Here is a 24,083-nt window from a genome sequence, read left to right as displayed (position 1 = left end):
ACTCGACAACTTGTTCTGTCATTTGCATTTTTTCTTCCCTTAAATACATTTTAGATTTCATAGCTCTGAACGCTTATCAGGATGTAGTTTTTCCTTCCAGCAACAAGCAGGGTCGCTCAGTAACCCAGAGCCCTTCTCTGTGACACAGATCTAGCCTGTTTTTATCATTTTTATCCTGTACAATAACGGGTTCAACTAGTCTGGCATAAATTTACTAACAGCTATTCAATGGGCATTATAAAGTCTCTTGGAACAAAACGGTGCTTAGAATGCAGTGGTGTAGCAATAAAGAACGACAACAATCTAAAGAGCTATTTTTCCCTTATGGAGAGGGCGTCTTTCAACCGAGGGCATATCTAGCCAAAAGTAATCTGTTTTCTCTGAACCGGGCAAGAAGCTCGTATTCTCAAAATCACCAGCTCAACAGCTACCATATCTCGTTACTTCGCACTTTCACACCTGAGATGCCTGAAAGTGGCGCAGTGATATATGATATGCATTGGCTGTATGCTTATATAAATGCAGCCACCATCACCGTCACCGACCCTCTCGAGTGCCTGCGAAACGAGTCAAAGACCCTACGTGCGCAGGGCTGCCACATAGTGCTCGCTTTGGGCGGCGGCGATACTGACGTCGACCGGCATCTGGCCGAGAGCCTTCCGGACGTGACAGCCTTCGTGGTCAAGTACGAGAACCGACATGCCTACCCGTCCTCATCGCCCCAGCCACAAGATCTCAACTTCGATCAAGACCTGGAGTACCCGATCAACTTCACCCGGCTGGCGGACGGTGGTCAGGCTTTCATATTCGCCGCCACCAACCACCACCAGCTGCTGGGCAAGTTCCAGATCACCGTTCAGACTGACACACTGAACGTGTTGGCTGCAAAAGGCACACCCGAGCTCCTCAATAGTGACGCTCCCGAAGGTGCGAAGTGCTCGTATTTTCGTTCTCCGTTCTGACTACACAAATTCTTGTTGTTTTGTCGTCAATAATATCCTTTCGGCAACTTTCTCGCAGTAAATTCGATCACAAAAAAAGCGAAAGGAATGAATAGGCAGTTAGAGCAAGGGCTGTCTTCCAACAAAGTTCGTATCCACTTGCTTGTATTTCAGTCCAAGTAAACTCCTTATAGCAGCTTTGTGCACTGCTCGACTATAAGGCGCACTTATTAATCATGCTTCAGTGAGAACTCGTCCCAACTTGCTTCCACTGTCTTGTCATCTTCTTGTTTTTGTCACTAATACAGTTGAAAAATGTAGTCGGCAGCGCAGAGGCTTATGAGGTATGTAGAGTCCTTTTAAGGAATGCAGAAATTTGAGGTATGTACGAAAGCTTGATTGCAACGAACAGAGACGAGTGACTAGCTGAGACTAGTCTTATCGCATATGGCGGGCAATTACTTCTGCGACAAAAGCAATCGAAAGCCAATAAATAAAGTGTGTTCTGTGCCAGGTGCTCTAGTATTTCGGCCCAAGACAATTCGGGCTCTTGGTGCCATGGAATCGTGCAACAGTAAAGAGCAATTAATGCTAGTACTGAGTTCGCGGCAGCGTGTATGCTTCGAATGTGTGAGCAAGATGTTTCATGCTTTATGTTTTATGTTTGTGGCTCCTGCATCATCATTTCAATAGATCATTATATCAAGAGCGGGCAGTGACATTGTTCCGGGAATGATGACTCATCCATACTGATATAAACAATTAATGATGTGTACTTTGAAGGAATTAGGCACGCGGCTTTCCTAGCTTATGCATTGACGGATGCGTACTTAAAGGTGCAGTGAAGAGGAATCTGAAATCGTCTCTTTGCCGCGGGAACTCAACCTACACATTCTGAGCATTCTTAGAAACCGCGATTTATTGCCCTTTGTGGCCGATTTCCCTAATTAAATCGAATTAACGTCCGGCTCCTGCCTTTTTTTTTAATTCTCCCCCGTACGGTGGGCGGAGTCGACCAACGCGTGGAGTGCCTTTCACCCAGTCCCGTGGCGGCTTGCCGCTCTGCCATCGGCGGAGTAATACGTAGTAGTCCGTAGAAGCAAATAGTCCGCGCGTATTTTTTATTTCTGCGGGCTTATTTTGCGGCTATATTATCTGCGAATGAAACTATTTGTTCACAGAAACCTAGAAACAAAATAAAGCGAAAGCAAAGCCTCCACAGAGCTGGCAGAAAGGCACTCCACGCGTTGGTCGACTCCGCCCACCGTACGCGGAGAATGAAAAAAATAAAGGTGGGAGCCTGACGTTGATTCGATTTAATTAGAGAAATCGGCTACACAGGGCAATAAGTCGAAGTTTCTAAGAATGCTCGGAAGGTGTAGATCGAATTCCCGCTGCAAAAAGACCGGTTCAGATTCCTCTTCAGTGCACCTTTAATATAGATGCTGCGGGCTTTCTAAACAGCAGAGAGTCTTGTCATCATCGCCATCAGCCTGACTACGACCACTGCTGGGCAAAGGCACCACTCATATCTCTTCATTAACTGGGCCTTCTGACAGCTGGGGCCACCTTATGCCAAGATACTTCGTAATCTCATCCTCCCACCAAACCTTCTCCCTCCTCCTCTGCGCTTGACCCCCTTGGAATCCAGGTGTCACCAGTTAACGACCGTCGCTTATCGCATAATATGCTTTGCAAATCTCCGTTTCTTATTATTTATTTCTGTTAAACCATCATTAGGACGCTTTTGTTCTCCGATCAATTGCATTATCTTCCCGTTTCATAATATTGCACCCAATACTTTCCTTCTCATAGCTCGTTGCGTTCTCCCCATTTAGGTTGAACCCTTGTCAATAGCTTCCATATTTCTTCCCCATAGGTGAGTACCAGTAGAATACAGCTAAGTATACTTGTGTTCTTTTTTTTTGCAGACCCTGTGACGCGTCACTGGATGGAGTATTACAAGAATATAGTGGAGCCAGAGGCTAACAAAGTCATCGGAACGACAAAGGTTTGTTTGTTCTAATCACTGCGGAAAAGTTTCAGCGAAAAAACTTTTAGACCGAAGCTATTAGGCACCCGTTTCTGCGTTTCGCGGTGTCACTGTCGCCGTTCTCCGTTGTAACCAGTAGTGGACATTCTTTAAGCTGCGAAAGCAATGGAGCGGGAGCTTCGAAAGGAGAAAGTAAAAGCGAAACCTCCTCCCCTCATTAGTAACAGGCGCGCCGGTAGGGGACGCAGCTGTGCATAGCAATCGTGACGCCACACAGTAGCTGTAGAACGAGCGCGCGCGCGTCGGCCTTGGCAGCTACACCGCTGCTCCTTCGCCAGACGTCTCGTTGCAGTCGAGTGAGTTACACCGCTGCTCCTTCGCCAGACGTCTCGTTGCAGTCGAGTGAGTGAGACGCATGGCTCCGAAGTGGCCCAGTGATTCCGCGCGAAGCGGTTCGGGGAAGCGGCAGTGGGTTGACCACAAGGCTTTCGCCAAGCACACTTAAGAATTTCCAACGTGTCTTCAGTATTTTAGGTATCTGTATGCGCAGTATCTGTCTCCCACAGCAGCGAAACCAATAGATCGGGCGCTCTGAAATTGGTTTCTGAGGAAAGGAAACGCGCAGTATCTGTCTCACACATCTCGGTGGACACCTGAACCAGACGGGAGGCCCATAATTGCCCTCTTGGAACAGCGGACACCTCAATCGTGCTCTAAGCTACGTGGCGGTAGTTAGATGTGCGCCGCATGCTTTGGCATTGACAACGTTGTGCCAGGAACGCTGCTACCTGCCAGGGCGGCAGGGCGGGCGGGGACGTTAACGTAGATATAAAGACCAGCGGAAATTTCTTACCACTTACGCGAGAGAACACCCCATTCCTCTCGCTCGTAACGGCTCCCACAGCTGTGACAACCTCGCGACATACTTGCGCGTCCCTCGTCTTTGAGAACCAGGCATTGGTGCAGCAAGTCGAGCGTATATCTATCTAGTTCTTCGTCCAGAAAGCTTCCTTAATGACATTCAAGAACTGTTAGTGCAGTGTTTCTTGAAGAAGGAATACGTGTGAAAAATAACAAGTTGTCTTTCATTGTACATACACGTCTTGCTCGAATTATTTGCCTCAATCTATTGAAAAGCTCAAACAGCTGTTGAGCTGCGCTCAAATGTCGCATTAGGAAGGTACGTAATTGTCGGAAATTTTTTCGTCAATGTTTTAGGAAATTTGCCTAATAAAAACGTCGCCGAATTGGAGTAAAATATTCCGGATTTCGTAGAGGCCAGCACTATCGCCGCTCACAAGCTTCCAAAAAATGCGCGCGAAAAGCACAAGAGGAACCTTGAAGTGAGTTTAGGGTAATGCAAATTCTCTAAAAAGCGACGCGCCTTCAAGCAATAATGCTTAGCACGCACTTTTCTCGACATCAACACTCTCGCTCCCGGGGTTGCTGTAACATCAGAATATAGAAGACTTGTGTGGAATTTAATATATCAATTTCTCTTGCTGACTTCTTTCTCAAAACTAATCCAGTATTGCACCTGGAGAGACACATTACGTAAAGAGCTAGCTATTTCTACCATTTGATACTCCGTCCTGGTTAGGCGTGAATACGTCACGGTGTATATTTGTACCATTACAGCTTCTTCAGTCTCGGCGCTGGCACGCACCTGACTCCAGCACATGAATGCCTAATAGCCGACGTTCTGGCAGTGTTTTTTTTTTTTTTTGCACATACCAAGTGCCTTGTTCTTCCATGCAAATTAAGCAGGCGCAAGCAAAAAGTAGCTTTGGGATTTTTAAGAAGCGCTTGTGCGTTTTCATGCCGCGACTTGGGCAGATACTGCTAGTGGCCACAAATAACGACACCAAAGAATGGCCCGCAGTTAAAATAGTTTGCTATTTCCCATTCCCATTGTTTCTCACGGAAGCACAGGCAGGACAGGGCAGGCGGGGACGGGCAAGGGCAGGTATAGAAGGGCAGGACAAGTAGGGCAAGGACAGGCAGAGCAGGACAAGCAGGGCTGGCAAGAAGAGAGGCAGAAGGTAATTGTTACCTGAGTTGACACTTCTAGGTGCTCCCGATCGGTCTGCTGGCGTGCGTCCCTCCCTAGTATTTCGCCAACTGCCCTCGCCGCTGAACACGTGAGGGGAAGGTGGGCTGCCCACAAGACGGCGCGGTGGTTATTTCGCTGAAAGAAGGCTAGGTTATAGGCTAGTAATCTAGGTTATAATCTGTCGTACAGATTAGGCGGAAATGTAGTTGAGCAGCGGCTCCCAAGGTTTATTGTACGCGGACGGTATCGTACTATTAGCAGATAGCCAGGAAGATTTACAAATTTTGGCTAATCGTTGTGGAGACGAAGGAGACACTCTAGGTTTCAGTTTTAGCGCAACTAATTAAGTCAGGTGTGATGATTTTCAACGATACAACTGATCAGGTGCTTACAATACATGTAAGGCCACGAAATACCCAAAGCGGGCGAGTACATATACCTCGGGATACGGCTAAACGAAGGGCAGATACACACAGAATAGCATGAACAGTCTCTTAGGGCAGAAGGAAGAAGATACACCGGGATAATGAAACATAGGGCATTATGGGGGTACAACAAATATGAAGTACTTAGAGGTATTTGGAATGAATAATGGTGCCGGGGCTTACTTTCAGAAATGCGGTTCTGTGCTTAACGGCAGAAGTTCACTCGAGATTAGACGTAAATCAAAGAGCTGTTGGAAGATTAGCACTACGTGCCCACGGCAAAACCAGAAACGAGGCAGTACAAGGGGATATGCGCTGGGCATCGTTTGAAGCACGGGAAGCTAAGAGAAAAATACTATATGAAGAACGTCTGAGGAAATTCGACGATAACAGGTGGGCACCTAAGGTATTCAAATACTTATATATAGAAAGAGCGTTGACTCACAGTGGCGGAAAATGACTAGAAAACTAACCACTCAAGACAAATGCTTGAGTCCCTGTCTTTGTCCCTGTCTTTTTATCCCTGGCTTGTCCCTGTCTTTTTATTTCTGCATTGCTAACCACTAAGTGTGCCGGTCATGAGGACGGAGAAAGAAAGATCCTTAAACGACAGGTTAAAAACGCGGAAGTTAAAAATTGAATTAATTCAATGGAAAAGAAGCTTAGTGTATAACTTTATCGATACTGGAAAAGGCAGAGCAGGAAAGAAGTTTTTTATGATAACTCAAGAGGCAGTACCCCGCTCTTTGAAGCTATAGGCCAGGGTGTCTTAGAACGCGCAGCTATAAAAAGAAATTTAACGAAGAAGATGACACATGTGCAGTGTGTGGTAGATCTGGGGAAACAAATGAACACCTCATACTCAAATGTGATGGTATCCATCCGGTTGTCGATGCAGGCACAGTCACTCTTTCTGAGAACCTGGGGTTTAAAAATAACAATGGTCATGTAAATAAATCTGCAGTGGAAGTTACCAAAAAACGATTGGAGGATTGGTGGGTGAAAAGCAGAGATGTGACATAAGGTTAGAGGTGTAGGAAACTGTAGTGAAAGGAGATGGCGAATCTTAATGAGAATTAACAACACAGTTGAACAAAAATAATGTAAGAAAAACTGAGCATGGTGGCAATTGCCACCACCTCGTTTCAAAGAGGACGCTCCTATCCATCCATCCATTCATCCATAATTAAGGTAGGATGGACAACAGAGGGAAGGGGGGGGGGGCGCAAATCGCCTCCACTAGGCGAGGGCGGTAACCGTCATGGGGTACTGCGAGGCCGAATTCATGCACTCCCTTGCCTGTTTTTCAAGTCGATCTTTAGGATTAGATGCTTGCTGAACACTGATTTCACATCGTCTCTTTTTCCGGTGCGTCTTTGGTGATTTAAATATGCAGGGATTTCCTAAGCGCCTTGATTATTGAGTTAACCGTTAGCTTCTCGCCTTCGTACAGCATATAGCAACGAATTAACATTATTAATCCTATTTATTCAAGTTTTACCATCGGAGAGACTTACAGCTTTTTATTTTAGAATCTTACATGCACAGAAAAAAACCTTTCATTATGGTATAGCAGGAACAACATAATGGTGTCCCGAAAGCAAATATTGACAACGCGATGGCGTTAAATCGCATTCGGTCGTCATCAACGAATTTTTAATTTCCTGTAACTTGACCGTGCCTAAGATCTACGGCAGGGACCTGTATCATGGTCCGATAGAAAATTGTTGGTGAAGAAGAATGAAGATGTTGAAGAAGGAATTACTTTGGGAATATACCATCGCTGATTGTGTTTATGGAAGTCGTGTGAAAGGACGTTATGTGTCTATATTTCGTACACGCCTACAGTGCATTTAGACTTAGTGCATTCGAAAGAAGCCAGGCGACGGACCTCACTGAGAACCACGTAGAAAAGGTACATAATTTTGAACACTAAAAAGTGGTGGTGCGAATGAATAGAAGATGAAGAGAGAGAGAGAAAAAATATGAGAAAAAATGGTGAGGTAATTAACTCGTTATCGATGGACAGCTTCAACACGCTGTCTAGAGGGCAATAAATGGAGAAAAGAAAAAAGAAATCTTTGTGTCGACTTGCAGAAAAATAATTGAAGGTATAACTGCGCTAAGAGCAATATGATCGCCACCGAAAAGTAGCCTGGCGTAGAGGTCGCCACCTCTATAAGCTGCAGTATTCAAAGGACGGATTTCGGGGTTGATAGAGCTTAAGAGCGTTTCGCGTACTGATCAATTCGCGCTACAAGGAACATACACACGAAAACAGAAACGGACGAAGAGCGTTCGTCCGTTTGTGTTTTCGTGTGTATGTTCCTTGTAGCGCGAATTGATCAGTATGAAGCACCAAATAGCCCCCGCTCTTGCATTGTTAACGTTTCGCGTCCTGTCAAAATGCTATGCGCTTTTATACTTTCTAATCATAAGCCATTGGCGCTAGCCAGCATGTGGGTCTCGAGACATTCACGTCGCATTTAAGCACCTCAAGCTAAGTGGTTTCGGAGCCGCATTAGATGGTGCGATCTGGGCAAGATCGCTACTGACAGCTCTTTATGTGGTATGGGAGCCGCACTGCGAACACGGCGAAGGAGACGTCTCCGTGCCACGCACACATCCGTCACTTGTACCCACCCGTCCCTCAATCCGTGGAGCAACTAGTTGCAGCCGCGGAGGGTTCGGGCTAAATAGACTGGGGCAGAGCTGCTTAGGATTTATTAGTCTCAGCATAAAACTAAAAAAATCAGCGCACCCGAAGAATCTTCAAGCTCGAAATACTAGCAGGAGGCATACCTTGGCGGTTGGCCGCCCCACTACTACCAGGTAGGGATGAGAACCAGGGGCATGCGAAGCGGGTACGTTTTAATGAATCTCGATTACTTGTGGGGATGGGAATCACTGGCTCTCTCTTGAATAGTGTTTGTCCCCCTTTACCCTTACGTGAGTGGGGAGCTCGTCACGCATCCGAGAACGGGAGGAGAGGCACGTGTGCCCTCTTCCGCTCCCAGGTGGATCGCTCGGTTCTCCTTGTGGCGTTCGCAAACTCGCCGCTGGCTGGTGGAGGAACTGGGGTACGCGTGAATCTCACAGTGGAAGTTGCGCTTCGGCTCCAGACACTGCTCTTAATTTAAAAGACAACTCGCGATCTCGACACCACTTTACTGTCAGCGCAAGCACAGGACAAAGAGAGGAACGTACAACACAGCGCTGTGTTGTACGTTCCTCTCTTTGTTCTCTGTAGGCTACGTATTGCTTTGAGTATAGGTTAAGGTACATGAAATCATACGTAAGAAACAAAATATACTTACGAGCTAGATTAGAACGTCGTTTTCCATTATACTGTATGTTAGGTAAAAGTGAATGAAGTCAATGAAAGTCGCTCTCTAGCTATTGTATTTAAAAAGTAGAATTGTCAGAAGCTTTTCGTTCCAAGGAAGTTTTGTAGCCTTGTGGCGCCATTTTACAAAACCCCCTTTTTTAGCTTCGCGCTGCTTACCGCTTGACGCACACATGACGTTCAGATGGCATAGAAAAAAAATTAAATAAGAAAAGTGAATCTTTTTGTCCTTTATTTTGACTCTGTTTTTTATGGAACATGAACTTAACAACCATAATTTTTACAGGTAAAATGGCGCTGGTCTAATTTCATGGGCACTCATGTCTTAAATATTGATTAACTGGATTCCTAGGAAGTGCAACCTGATTTATAAGTTAGGTCCGGAAGACTGTTAGTCTAGCAGAATAACTAGGAGTTGAATTAACTTGCAGTCTTTCGTTACAGTACAGTGCCATTGGTTACGCCAAGCATAACACCACAAATTCGCTTGCCAAGATTTCTTTCCACTGCGGTTCTTTTTGCTACAGCAAGCAGAACACCAGTAATAAGACTTCCCACATTAGGCTGGGCAGCTCAGAAGACGAAACTTAGGCTTTTTGGAGCTTACATTTCCCTGGTTTTCACTTCGCATTCTACGTATCCATTTACCGTATCCTCATTGTTATCTCTTCCGAAGGCTTCACGAGGCGCAGAGAATCGGTCTGCCTCGTTCAAACCTATGATCACTTGTTATGTGGAAGACTGCCCTGAAAGTCAGTACATGTGGCTGAGGTTTACCCGGTTTATTTTGTCTCAGAAGCGATTTCTTCCCAGTGAATGCGCAATGCAACCATCTTTGACTCATTGAACACTACCGGTTTTTACTAACACCAATATTACTGAGCGCAACTTCGGATCAGCGACACTGCAGTTCCTCTCTTTAGCATGAGGCCGTGAGTTCGATCCCAGCCGTGGTAATTACTGCTTCCTGCAAAGGGCAGAAGTGCATGTGTGGCGAAATTTCTGTGGTCGCAACAAACCGCGGCGCATCAACAACAAACAGCTCCATCAAACAGCTCGGTCGTAACAAACAGCTCCATCAATTATTTTCGTTGTCCTGCTGTGTATACACACGCTATAACCAAATATAGCGTATAAACAAGAGCAAAAGAAGAATAGAATGTGTAATAACATGTATTCATTTCTGTGTGCGCTGCCTCGTCTGCGGATCATGAAAATAAATAAATAAATAAATAAATAAATAAATAAATAAATAAATAAATAGATAGATAGATAGATAGATAGATAGATAGATAGATAGATAGATAGATAGATAGATAGATAGATAGATAGATAGATAAATAAATAAATAAATAAATAAATAAATAAATAAATAAATAAATAAATAAATAAATAAATAAATAAATAAAATGAGTTGTAGTTAGAAAAGGGAGGTACGAGTGAGGCTAAAGACCAGTTTCTTTTCAGTATTGAGGAGACGCACGGCTATACCTCGACTTTGGTTTCTTCCTCACAGGTGTACATAGACAACAGTGTATCGGTATGCGGCACAAGCGAGTGCAACGGCGGTAACCTGATGGCCGACGCGGTGTTCGACTACTTCTCGGAGGTGCCCATTGCCGGAGCCTGGAGCCAGATCAACGCTGCGGTAGTGAACCTCGGCTGCTTGGGGGAAAGCTTTGACGAGCGCGTCCACAGCGGTACGAAGGCGTTTCTAACATTCTAGGACGGTTGAAGTGGTCTTAATGTGCATGCTTTCAATATAGTGCCAACTACAGTTGGTTATAGAGGATTGGGTGGAAAAACAGTGAGCACTTTATTGCGACTCTACCGATGCCTACTGTGTAGAGCCGCCACAACAAAAATGAAGAGAGGCAGTAGCACGAAGCAAATGCATCGACGCACACACGATCGGGAAGTTTAACAATTAACATTTTAATTGGCTACATTTTTCAGAAAAATGTAGCGGTATATTTATGTAAGATAATATAGCAGTAAACACGTTTTTTTTTAGGCCTTCACAAATTTTTCTCTAAAACTCTTTCAAACAAAGGACAACGCGGTCTTTTCAGGTGCATTGTATGGCATGGAGGTATTAGACATACGTTAGTAGACAGTTCAGAGCCTAATAACTATTATAAACTGATTTGCTTTTTTAATTTTTGGTTGAGGGCACAATTTTATGCTGCGATATAGGCGGCCTTCAACATCCAAGTCAAGTACTGTTTTTCAATTAAAAAAAAAACGCGGTGGTTTCAGATATCTAACGTGGTATTATGCGCGCCAATAGACCCGATATCAAAACAGACACACGGCATGCCGAGGACGTGTCACAGACCTAGTACCAGCTGGTCGATTCCCGGTAATGAAAAGAGAACGCCCTCACTCTGAATTATCGGAAGTGCACCTGGCTAGCAGTGTTGCCGGTTAGGCGTTGTCATGGAAACGAATGCTACATGGTGGCATGCACAGCATTCCTTTTGATACTTAAAGCGGGAAAGGAAGTAACAGCTATAGTCTCGCTTATCGCTTTGCCCTCTCATCCGAGCCAATTCATTTTTCGTGCACTGCGCTGCCATTGGGAACATAGGTTCAGTCGGCTAGTTTTACGACCACAGACAGTCACATACTGAACGGAATGTTCAGTATGTTCAGTACGGCGCGTGTCCCCGAACCCTCCTGACAGCATGCTAAAAGGTGACGTCATCTCATGTGGCTGCAGACGACGACATTTCGAGTTTTCGGGTTGGCTGCGTCCGCTGACGCTCTAATAAAATACAGCATAAAGACAGCTTTGGAATCAGAACCACGGTGCGCTCTTTTATATATTTTTATCGTGAAAATTGAGCCTCTGGCAGCTTCTGTCGATGAAACTGTTGCATGGAAGCTCACTTACTCCTAAGTGATAGCAGTATGAGCTCAACGGAGCTTGAGAGCTCGTGCTGAGCAGATTTCTGAGTTCGACGGCACCGCACCGGAGCCACAAGGTGAAGCCAGCGAAGTTTCATATTCAAACGGCATGGGGCTGTGAATTCTTCACGAGAACAAATGGGCCTAATGGTGTGTTTTTTGCCGGAGTGTATGCGCGTAGAGCTCCATTCGCGCATTAGAGAGGCCAAGTATTTTGCGTTTTGGCGATTCAGAAAACCAGAATGATATTTTTCGATATTAAACAACTGTAATTTGGCAAAAGTGTTCGATATGCCGTGGTATCCCTTAAAAAAAAAAGATCAGTATATGAAATAGCTGAGGCTCTTGCTAACTGTACTTCCTGCTAACCTGTCAGTAAATATTTACCACTTTCTGAACAGTTGTATAAATAAAAATTTGTGCTAAATAGTGTTTTTCTACCTCTGGTTTCACTTTACTACCCAGTAGTGACATTTAGTTTAACTGTCGAAAACAAGGTTTTAGAAGATAAACGATTGATTTTCTCTGAATAAAACGTTTTTAACTTGCATAAATCTGTAGTATGACAAGCTTAAGTATGTGTGGAGTTTCTCAAATCGCAGCTCATAATTTAGGGTGGTATCGTAGCTCAGTGATTAAAACACAATGGCCCTAACCAAGGGCCTTATTTACGGGGCGTATACGGCTTTAAAGAGATAATCTGTACACAACTAGTGAGGGTGCCAAGTTTGTGCGACCCCTCCCTATTTGTCGTTTTGTATTTTCCCGCTTCCTCGTATGTGCCGCGAAGGGCTGGTTCCTTGATGTAATTTCCAAGCATGTATTTTGAGCTAAATTACCCCCATACCTATGCCTCAGCGTGCGAACTGTTGCTAATGCACTACTGATAGCTCTCACTGGCACCTGGCTCTGATCATGTCGAGCTTATAGCTTTCTTTGTTGTTTCATCATGTCCACTGTAATAATTTACGTCGAAACACCACAAAAAAAACCTAGCAACATGCGACTAACAGTTGCTAGGTTTTTCAGTATGTTCTTTAACATTTTATTGAAAGAGTATTATAAGAAAGTGAGCGCCAATCAAATACAAACATTTAAAACTTTTTAGGCATTTACGTGTACAAGGATGCAGTCGCTAAGATAAGGTAAAATAATTCAAGCTTGCAGAAATTTGTTTCAAACAAGGTTTTAGGGGAAAAAAAACTACATTTACTAGTAAAAAGATAGTGCTTACAAGCACGTTCTGCTGATAATGTTTGTTTCTATTACTGTATTCAAAGGAAAGTAAATGTTACAACCAGGGCCTTCCTTAATTTTCAGAAAAAATGGCATTACATGTCGCAGACAGTCACTACCTGTTATTTTAATACTACAAAAATCTCCCTAAGAGTGAAGAGCTGAAATAGAATAACTTGAGTGGTCTAGAAGGCGGGCTGGCAACGCATTGCAGTGCAGTGCAATGCTGAGCAGTGGCACTCAGCGTTCTGACATCTCGGTGACATTCTCCACGGTCCTTGCGTTTTCTGTTGGGAGCACTTCCTGGTAAAATAAGGTCAGAAAACAAAACATGGTGGCAGACATATGCCCATTACTGGACGCAGTTACATTAGTTCGGCTGCGCTACAACTGGGCGCCTCCCTCTTTTACATACTTTCATGGCGCATCCGAGTCTTCGTATCCCTAAAGATGACAGATTTTCTTCTGCGGAGAGCTAAAATATAAATATGGTTCTGTATAAAATTCCTTTTTAGTGTTCTGCTATTTTTATGCAATGCCCATTGAAGCATCCCACTTTGAAATTGCTGAAAAATGTGCCGATGGGCGGTAAAGTTAGATGCTACAAATTCAGCAGTACGTAACAGGATAGCAGGGCTTGCGCTGTTGGCGGCGTATGGTTCTGGTATCTGTAGTGGTGTTCCAAAACACTCCGCTAAAATTCTCAAATGATCGCACACCGCGCAAAAGCCAGCTAGAGCCGCCTCTGCGGCTCTGCTTCTCTGATTGCGAAACTGGAATAGACAGCCGCAAGTAACTTCCTATCTCGCTATAGTACGTCCAATTGATTTGATTGGATGCGAAGGAGTACATGCCATTCTTGATTCTTTGCTTCGGATTTCGCAGGAGAACTGCGACTCGTCGACGTCTTTCAAATGTACCCGCGCAACGACTACTATGTGTTCATTACCATGCGAGGGGACACGCTGCTGAAAATGTTGGAGCACTCTGTCGAACCGAGTCCACCCCGAACCAAGTTCCTACAGGTCTCGGGTGAGTGCCGTGCGCACTGAAGTTATGGCTGCAGCTTACACAACTACGAGCATGGAGTAAAAAAAAAAAAGTAAGGATTCCCCGCTTAACGAAAGATCACTGCGGCGTTTTGAATGGTGCACTATATCATACACTGACGGTTGAATTCTTTAATCAAAGTGGTGCACTGAAACAATTTTTTCAGTGGTGACTTAGAGAATAAGCAGAAACGAGGGCGGCCTGGTTGGATGCACGCAAGCTTGAGTTAGAGGATTCGCTCTATACAGTGAATGCACTACTTCACTATCAAAGCTGCAAAACTCGAGGTATGTGTGAAACCTCAACCTTTCACCTTTCATGGAGCGGCCGCGGAGGAGGCCTTGCGCAGCTCCTCCGTCAGCGCGCCTCCTCCGCCCACCTCCCCGCTCCCTCCCCGTTCCACTCCTTGCGCGCGGCTGGCTTTCAGGGGCGAAGCGACAACGTCTCCCCACACGCGGCTGCCGATGGGGGTTGACGATAAGATCGGTGGATGGGGTAGACATTGAAGCGGTGTTGCCTCAAGTGCTTTCGCACGTCCTACTTGGTTCAACTACGTTGAAACTCTATCATTTTGTCGCCTTGCGCGTTGGAACCGTGTTGCTCCAGGCAGGATAAAGCGACGAGGCGAATATTCAGCCAAGAATATTCATCCACGACGGTGGCGCCACCGAGGCGCCAAGCGCATGCGCTGTAGGGAGCGGCGCGAGCGTCGCCAACCACGTGGCGATGTCTAGGAAATGTCTAGGAATATTTTGGAATTTCTAATGACTAATGACTAATTACTAAATAATGGTCACAATACAGTATGCCACGATGAATTCAATCATTTTTGGTTACGGCGTATTACACCACTGATGACGTCATCTAAATAATAGACAGCTATAGTGTGACAGTTTTCGCAGATCAACGTACGCACAAGGATGAGCCATTAAAAATGGCTTTCACCTTAAAATTTGTCCGTCCGTCCGTCTGTAGCCGCGTAAGACAGGTCGTAAAGGGGAGATCGAAAGAAATCTCACCTCCACTACCACGGGAGGATCATGGAGAGCGAAAGTGGGAGATTGAAGGGCGTGCAGAACGGCATTGCTCCTCACCGAAAGAATAAGGTTAGCGATACTCTAAGTGTAACGTGGCGACAGTTTTTGAGAACCTTATTTTCTTCGTGTTTGGACGTTCTGTTGAACTCTTACGTCAGTCACGTGTCTTTTTTAAGTATTAGGTTGTCATTGTACAGAATGAGATGCATTTTGTAACATCACAGTTTTGTAGTTCTATTGCTTCTTTGCCGCTCCGAAGCCCCGCCTCTCAAGCAGAATTCGCCGAATGGTATTTCTTGCTATACGAATGTGTCAGAGCAGCCAGCTGCCCCAGGATAAAGTATTTTAAAAACACCAGTTTGTAACAACATCCCGTCGTATAGGAGAGCGTCGTTTTCCGGACATCTCCAGGCTCTGGCAACATGATAACAGCGGCGACGTCATAACTACGTAGGCGCGCCATCTAGACCACATAATTGTGGGCAGGTCCATGTGCGGCTGTTTCGCCGGCGGCGCTGCCGCGCTCAAGCTCTACTTTGTTCGGCGTACCACAGCTCCTGTATTCGCGGTTTTTCTTGCATGACTGTTCATTCGTTACTTCCCATTCTCCTGGCTTTCTTCTGTGATGGGCTCTTTCTCAGTTCAGTCTTCGTCCACTGTCTTGTTTTTGCTTTCACTTTCTTCGCTTCTACTTATTGGCTGCCGGTCCTTGGCGCTCTTCTTCATGTCGGCAGGCGCGTGATAATAGCTAGTACTTTCTCTTCATGCGCAAAAGGGTTTTGTCTTCAAAACTTCCCTCTTATCGACAGCTATTCGATAACTGGTGGCCGAGTATAGTTATTGCAATGGTCTGAACAAAGAGATGGTGGTTAAAGGTAATTTCGCGTCATATTTTCTTTATTTGAGTGTTTAATGAACTCAGATAATAAATACCACTGTGTAACCTGATATTCAGTGACAGCAGTTGAGGTACTTTTAATTAGCAATGTACGAAGGTAAACAATTTTAGAGCGGCATACATTATGCATAATCATAAAGCGCTCTTTTAAGCTTGTATTGTTAACAGTTTCGCAGTGTGTACGAATCGCTAAGTTAAATCAAGTATCCAAAAGCGCAACGTACTCTGAGGCGGCGCACCAGGCATTCGCCGCCCCCGTTTTAGCTGAGCATTTCTACTCCGACATCCTGCCGCAGGGAAGGAGAAGAAAAGCAAATAAAAACTAAATCACGCAGAGACAGCAAGGATGTTCTGTAGTCATGACGTTGGCGCTACGTCACCATTGCTGTCACGTAACCAGAACCAAGAGACGTCCGACTTATGATTCCCGGTAGGTAGGCTGTTGTTTAAGTCTCATCGCATTCCAAGGAATTACTCTTACCGTTTAATATAATCAATATTTCAATGTACGACTCTCTCAGACATGTTTAGAGGCTAACATTCTAGCTCCTATTGTATAGTGTTGCGATTACTTTTTTGTTTAGGGAAAAAAGAAATTCTAAGGATGATTGAGACACTCCCCTATGCAAAATTTGAGCGCAGCTCTGCAGGTGATTTGATTTTGCGGCATATTGAGGTAAAGAATTTGGGAGATACGTCTACGTAAGTACAAATACAAAGCATGCTTTATTTTCCACGGACACCTTTTCTTTACGTAACACTCCTTTCGCAGTCTGATTGTTATGAAGGTGGCTTTGTGGTCAGAGAAATGGATATGTTCAACATGCTGCAACAATGCCTGGCTCATAAGCACCCGGTTTGTACTAGGAGGACAAAGCTGTAAGTGTCGTCGCCAACTGGAACAACTTAGCACGTGCAGCACATTTCAGAGCACCGCCCCTCAACGGAGCGGTGCGTGACGACTGCAGGGAGACAGCGCGTAGGTGCTTGTGCCACCAAAGACAAACATCTACGCTCCTAGCCACCCTACTTCCGCACATGCAGTGCTGCTAGCCGACGGAGCGCGCGGCGCGCACCACTGTGACGCCATCTGTGAGCGAGTGGCGGCACTTTTGTTCGCTCGGCAGAACCAATCTACAACCGAAGGGCGACGGCTATGCGGCTCAACCCAGAGACGGGCGCGGAAGAGCCGCGCTCTAAATGAAACACGGAATATTCTTATGATGTTGAGTAAACGCTGTGGCTGTCATGTACATATGTGGGTGGATCTTCATATCAGACGTAAGATCGATTCGTATCAGAGCCCCTCCTGAAACTGAATTCGCGTTTTTTTTCGTTACAAACATTCGCAGCGTCATACGCAATGTTAAGTGCTGTCATCGTTTTGTTTCCGCGCCTACGTGCAGGTATCAGGTTCGAGATAAACAAGCTCGCCACTGGCAACCAGAGCCGCGTCAAGAACGTGATGGTACTGTGCACATCGTGCCGGACGCCCGCTTTCGAGCGCGTTATCTGGATCCAGTGGTACACGCTGGCCATGTCCCGGTTCCTGGCACAAGGCGGAGACCGCTACGACTTCAGTCGGGTGCCGCGCGGCTACAAGATTGAGACCAGTTGAGTGCTAATACAGAGCACCAGAGCCATTATGTTCACAAAGTCCGTAAAATGTAAAGTAATGATGTTCGTGCGGCTGCGACCACACGCAGAGTGGGCCGGAATCCTTTAAGTTACTGCGGGAATTTCGGGTTTTTGGTTCACACAGTTAAGTTCCAAAGCAATCAAAGCTCGTCGGTAGGAGCTCCGGGGCAATTCGTTTGTTAGATTTTTCAGCGTGTAACAACAATGGGTAGAATGCAGAGAGAGATTAGAGGTAGAGCATCCGGACCGCCTGCAAAAGACCGCGGTTCGCACCCGGCGACGCGCCAGATAAAAAGTAAAATCCACGTTTCATTGGAATTCAACAACGAGACCTGATGTAGGTCATAATTCCAGCGACCAGATCCGCCATACCACGTTCTCACTAGAACTCAATTTAGTTACACTGGTGTTTTACTTGGCCACCACTTCCAGTATATGTCAGGGTTAGAGTTTGTTAGTCTACAATTATTCCCGTCTCTTATGAGGGGAATGTAGGTGGTGTCTAAGGTGCGCCTCTATTTTTTATTGTTAATAACAAATTTCGAATAGTTAATGCTTTGTAGGGGTTGCTTTGCCTGCAATACGAAAACTTATATGGGTGTAACTTACGGTAGGCTGCACGCCTTTGAATAAATAAGCTGACTAAAAGCAATAGTTGAAACGTTAAACGACTGAAAATTCGTTAACCAGCGAACTAGTCCGGACGTGATCGCTGTACTCTGACACGCTACAGCACTGACAAGAATGTGCCGGAAAAAAACGCTCTTTTTAGTCAGAAAGCATATTTTAATAATTGCAGAAACTCGCAGGAGAAACACCTGGTGTATAACCCACGTATTCGGAAGCTCAGTCGGTTGTTGTGTTGTACGTGTCACTAACATATTTTCGTTTTGTGGGCATTGAAGTCAGTGTGCTTGCATGAGCTTACGATCTTGCTTTTTTTCTGCATTTACAAGCGCTGCATGGATAAAGATATGACCATGGCATATCAGTTTGGTGTATCTGATGCTGTGAGGAATTGCTTCAAAAGTTCAGGCCTGTGGTTTCGTCCACGGGGCTTAACACCACCCCGTTATGGGGAAGTTGAATGGATCTCAATGCCCATTGAATATTTTGGCATTCCACATCTGACGTTCAAGTCAAGTGCACGCTACTGGACGGAGCTGGTTCTGGCCGTTGAGCGTTAAAGGTGCACTGAAGAGGATACTGAACATGTCTTTTTGCTGCGGGAACTCGATCCACACGTTCCTAGCATTCTTAGAAACAGTGACTTATTGCCCTGTGTGGCCGATTTCCCCAATTAAAACGAATTAACGGCCGGCTCCCGCCTTTTTTTTTAAATTCTGCCTCGTACGGTGGGCGGAGTCGACCAACGCGTGGAGCGCCTTTCACCAGTCCCGTGGAGGCTTTTCTTTCGCTTTATTTTGTTTTTTAGGTTTCCATGAATAAATAGTTTCATTCGCAGATAATATAGCCGCAAAATAAGCCCGAAGAAATAAAAATACGTGCGGACTATTTGCTACTACGGACTACTACGTATTACTCCGCCGATGGCAGAGCGGCAAGCCGCCACGGGACTGGGTGAAAGGCGCTCCACGCGTTGGTCGACTCCGCCCACCGTTAGAGGCAGAATTCAAACAAAAAAGGCGGGAGCCGGACGTTAATTCGATTTAATTGGGGAAATCGGCCACAGAGGGCAATAAGTCGCAGTTTCTAAGAATGCTAGGAAGGTGTAGATCGAGGTCCCGCGGCAAAAAGACAAGTTCAAATTCCTCTTCAGTGCACCTTTAAGCTCGCCCATTTGCTTCGCATGACCTCTCAGTTAGTGGATCGCGGACCTTTAATGTGCTTTTGGCAACAAAAATTCATTACGCTCCTGAGGTTCTCTTTCGCGCCACACATCGCATCTTGTTCTCTCATCGAACATTTATGCCCTTTATATGGTGATGTCATGTTGCGCGATAAAGTCTTTCATGGCTGTTTGAGCAGACGGTCGGACTTAATGCTCCTCTATGCGAGGCAGCTAGCTGTTCGTTTCTCATTTTTTCTAGATATTTCATATCCAACAGTTAAATAATTCTTGCAGAGAAACTTGATGACGCTCCTTGTCAACCTCGTTGTTTCTTGAAATCTTACCGTCCGCCCATCTCTACTAGGATTTCTGTAGGATGTTTATGTTATGGTGCAGTAGGGGATAGTTCGGTTTTATAGTGAGGATTAAGATTCTTACACGCAAGGCTCTGTACAGTGGTGAGCAGCCTTGTCTAGAGCGCTCGGGCGGTGCACTTCCTTGCAAACAAATCCAGATTTTGTGGCAGCCTCTAGGGTCTAGTTGCAACGCTTGCACGGAAGTAGCGCCAGATAGCCTCGTAAACAAAGCAGGCGCGAAAACTTTGCCCTGTAATGAGGGGCTGCTCTCTAGTTTCGGTTTTTGTTACCAAGTGCGCAGTGCTCAAGCGCTCTAGTCAAGGCTGCTCACCACTGTACATGCAGTGGTTACCGGGGCTCGTTCTACCTCCACTGTATCGATCTGCCTGCTTTTATCTCAAGGGGCATAATTAGTCAAAGCGATTCTGGAAAAAGGGGACTGGTCGTAGTACGAAAGGTTTTCCTTTAAGCTATACTTCAAAGTTCTAGTTGTCAATATATTGCTCCATAAGAAGATATATTTGTTTTTGCTGGATAAGTTTCGCCTGTGTAATATACCTTCAACGATCGAACACTGCTTCATTGTTTGTTAAGGCGCCTTTTTTTTCTATCTTGGGCGGGATTAACGTGGTACAAAGCATACTGAAAAAGACTGCTTAATTAACCCTTTGTGCAGCTACGGGACACGTGTGTCCCACTTGCTTTAAGCGCCCGAGAACGGAATACGGTGCACCTACGTATCATATTTGTGCGTGCGGATTACGAATGAGCTATGACACAAAACATTCACGCTGTTTTTCTCTTTCTCTGACAGGCTACATTAGTGTTCTAGGTGTTTTTTTAAAAGCGCGGCGGTATAGTTTGACACGACCTAGATTGTAGAAAATAAACTGAGAGATTGTTTAAATTGTGAGCCTTTTCCTACAGTCAACTGCCTTATAATACTTGCTTCAGCTGTTTTCAGTTTTAATACAAGTTGTCTAATACATACGAAAGAGTGAAGTAATGATATGTAATACTTTTCAAATTTTTTTACGAGTTTGTAACCCTTCGTACACCTTGTTTTTTCTTTCTGAAAAAGGAATGATTGAAATGGTTTGATCGTGATATCTTTAAACTCTTAGTGCCATTCTTACTGAAATTTTACCATTTGCATGAATGTGACCCATGCACAAAGGTCGCTGCTTATAGAGCGTTTAATTCCCAAAGAAGGCGATATGGTGCGTCTACTTAGCTTTTTACGCGTCTTTTCATTAGATTTTTCGAATACGATTTTATAGCCTGTGAAAAAGAGCATGTTGTAGCGCAATGCCAGATTTGTCATTTCACGCAGAACACTTTTCAGCCAAATGATGCGCTAGGAAAAATACAGTGGAGAGGAAAATAACTTAACAAACGTATTGGTTTCCGTTGCTGATATCTTCCTTTTTATTGTCGCCCTGTTGTGTAAACTGCGTGCAGAAATCCTTCCAGTTAGGCTGTATATAGGCCAGTGCAGCCCCTAACTCACTCCCTTGCAAGAAATAAGCGTATATGGCTCCCCCTCTTGACATAGCGTATTGTAGTTAATACCTGCACCATCTAAGAAACAAAAATTGCGAAAGACGAGAGGAGAGCACCCCCGGCTCACGACTGACGGGACAGCTCTTTGATCTGCTCTGTGGTGACCGACTGATTTTTTCATTGGATGCTCCCTTCGGACAAACAATTGCTTTTAAACTGAGTGCAGTACAGACTCCCATACGTTACTACGGGAGGTTGCATTTGCACCGACATTTTGGCAAGCTTCATGCCCTGAGTGTTGAAGTTGTGCGGAAAAAAACATCGCATTTCTTCAGTCTGCAAAGCTTTAGAAAATTAGACTGTTCTTTTCCATGGCTTTAAAATTCTCAATGACACCAAAACAAGGCTGTGTTTATAAAAAATAATTACTCAGTTTTAGTTAATAGGTTCCCTAATGTAACGATTTTTTTTCGAGTAGATGACGTTAACTGTGGCCAAAATTTCTCCCTTAGTAGATTTTGTTTTGCTTCGAAATCTATTTTCTGGAATGTTTCCAACTGTTGGCTGAAATGCCCACCTACGTCACCCGTTACTAGGAGCCAAATTTAAAGGGGAACGAATGTTTTCGGAAAGAGGTCTAACACGTACGGGTGCGCCATCAAAAGCGCGGCACGGAAACCTAACGGCAGCTGAAACAGGTGAAACTGGTTCACTCCATTAAAAAAAATTGCGTACTACATCCCCACAACATCTATGCATATTTCAGTCCACCTCACTGCTGTGAGGAAAATTGTCTTTATTCCCGCTTTCTCGTTCCATCGCGTGGCCGCCGTACATTTAAGCTTCCCTCATTTAAGCTTATCACCTTCCCAGCCCTGTTCCTTTGCTGTAGAGCTGCAAAACTGCGTGTTTTCGCCTTTCTCTCTTTCGTTCGCTCCAGACGTGTCTGACGACACCATTCTACGCCAGTACCTGAAAAAACGGTCTCCCCTGATGCCGATGATTGACGGACGAATCACATTCAGGAGCAACGCACCACCGCTAAGGACTCAGCTGGCAATGCTGATGGCAGCCCTGTGTGCAGCTGCCGTTGCGGCTCGACTGTCCTTCTCAAGGGAAGCATCGGTCGCCGGCCACTCACCTCTACGTCCTCAAAGAGGCCGGATCAACTAGTAGCGTCTCATCTAGAAATTTCCATGATTTTCTTTATTTTTTGCTTCAACTCCTGCTAGGTGCAGATGTGCTACTACAGACAGATGAGAATGACAGTGTTCTCAGTTGAAATGCCTGCATTAAGTTTAACCTATTGTCAGTTTCGTTTTGTAGACATATTTAGCTACATAACAATTGTAAAATATGCGAATTTTGTGAACGATATTTTATAAATTAGCCTGTATTGAGATGGTATAGATGTGTTACTACAGACAGATGAGATTGACAGTGCTCATCTCATCTGAAATGCCCGCATTGAGCTGAACCTATTTTCAATTTTGTTTTGTATACTTATGATATTTAACCACATAAAAATATAAAATATGCAAATTTCGTGAACGGTATTTTAGAAAATAAACTGTATTGAGGTCCACATTTTGCAGTCTGTGGAAGTACTTCCTAGGCTCACGTGAGTAGATTACCCAACAACTTGAAGACTGATCCCCACGATACTTGCTTTGGTATTGTCAAATTTGCCATGATTTACGAGTGGATTTCTAAATTGTACTGGCCGGTTTGACCGTTTGTATTTTCACTTCTGGGGAAATAGTTAATGCAGAATACAGCACCATTTAGTTTACAGTAGTTTACATTCATTGCTTTCTGTGTCATCGCTCGCAGAGCAGCCCTACTATGTCACTGTGTGGAGGGCAACCACCGCTCGAAAAAATGAGCTCAAAAGAGCTTATAATACGCAAGCGGAACGCCGGCGTGTTTGGGCATGACATGCAGTAATATTAAACTCAAGCACTATATGCCTTATGATACCCTAATACGTGTTATTTTCTGTATTCTCCATGGTACAGAATCATAGACAGTATTTTACGCGGTCACATATGTTACAAAGTGACTAATAAATACATGACCAAGAGCTCTGGCATTATGTCTAGGTATTAATCGATTTGCCAATTCTTCTTTGCGCTAAAATAAACTGCTAGGTTGTTAAGAAACCATGTAGTGAAAGTTTTTAGAAACTCACAGCCAGCCGAACTCCTCCAGTTTTCTGCCACGTCGACGTAACTTTCTTAAAACACCTCAGGCTTTATAGCGACCTTTTTACAGAAAACTTTCTTTGAGGTGTCAACAAATAAGATGGAAAGTTTGGCTAGTCGGAGGCCGTTCATGCAAATACGTGGGTGCAAACTAAACAAGGTATTAAAAACATAGGCACACGACAAGCGCCATTCTATCAACTTGTTTACTTTAAGAATACAGCGGCAAAACCGAAGTCCAAAAAAAAAACACAATACTGCTGCGCAAAAACAAAGACAAAAATTAGGATTTCCGGAAAAATCCTATTTCTTTTTTTTTGTTAAGGATATCGATGGCCGGTTTACACAATTACCATAAGAGGCGGTGGACAGGTTCTGACGACGCCGCAAAGTCACGTGACCCAAGTGGCCCACCTGCTTCCTGTGTTGCTCTCTAGGCATCACATACCGGAGTCATGCGCGTGATTTTTTGCTCACCACGATGACAACGCCGAGGTCACATTTTCTGTGTAACACGGCCTTCAACGCTATGACATTAATATTCTTTCTTGTGCCAGCCAGGCCACCCTGTCCGTGAAAACTTTCCAATCTATTATGCACACCCGACTCTGCCCCACCCAACCTTGTTTGACTTCTGTCTTCATACGACAATCGTCCGAAAAATACATGTTCCATTCAACCCTTATACAAGCACCAGACAA

At 44.8% G+C, this 24,083-nt stretch overlaps 1 protein-coding gene across 1 annotated transcript in view; it reads left to right on the top strand.

Moving 5' to 3' along the window:
- Positions 1-22,351, top strand: part of LOC149371590 (protein 5NUC-like) — a 35,795-nt gene extending 13,444 nt beyond the window's left edge. The window contains exons 5-10 of the mRNA XM_089580615.1: positions 526-927; positions 8,339-8,492; positions 10,226-10,458; positions 13,790-13,936; positions 17,296-17,502; positions 22,119-22,351. Of these exons, the coding sequence (XP_089436741.1) occupies positions 526-927; positions 8,339-8,492; positions 10,226-10,458; positions 13,790-13,936; positions 17,296-17,502; positions 22,119-22,351 (1,376 nt within the window). The remainder of the gene's footprint in view (positions 1-525; positions 928-8,338; positions 8,493-10,225; positions 10,459-13,789; positions 13,937-17,295; positions 17,503-22,118) is intronic.
- The last annotated feature ends 1,732 nt before the right edge of the window (positions 22,352-24,083 follow it).

Source organism: Amblyomma mixtum, chromosome 1 (genome assembly GCF_055824585.1).
Source record: "Amblyomma mixtum isolate Tamu chromosome 1, ASM5582458v1, whole genome shotgun sequence".
Lineage (NCBI taxonomy): Eukaryota > Metazoa > Arthropoda > Arachnida > Ixodida > Ixodidae > Amblyomma > Amblyomma mixtum.
This window is presented reverse-complemented; position numbering and strand designations above follow the sequence as displayed.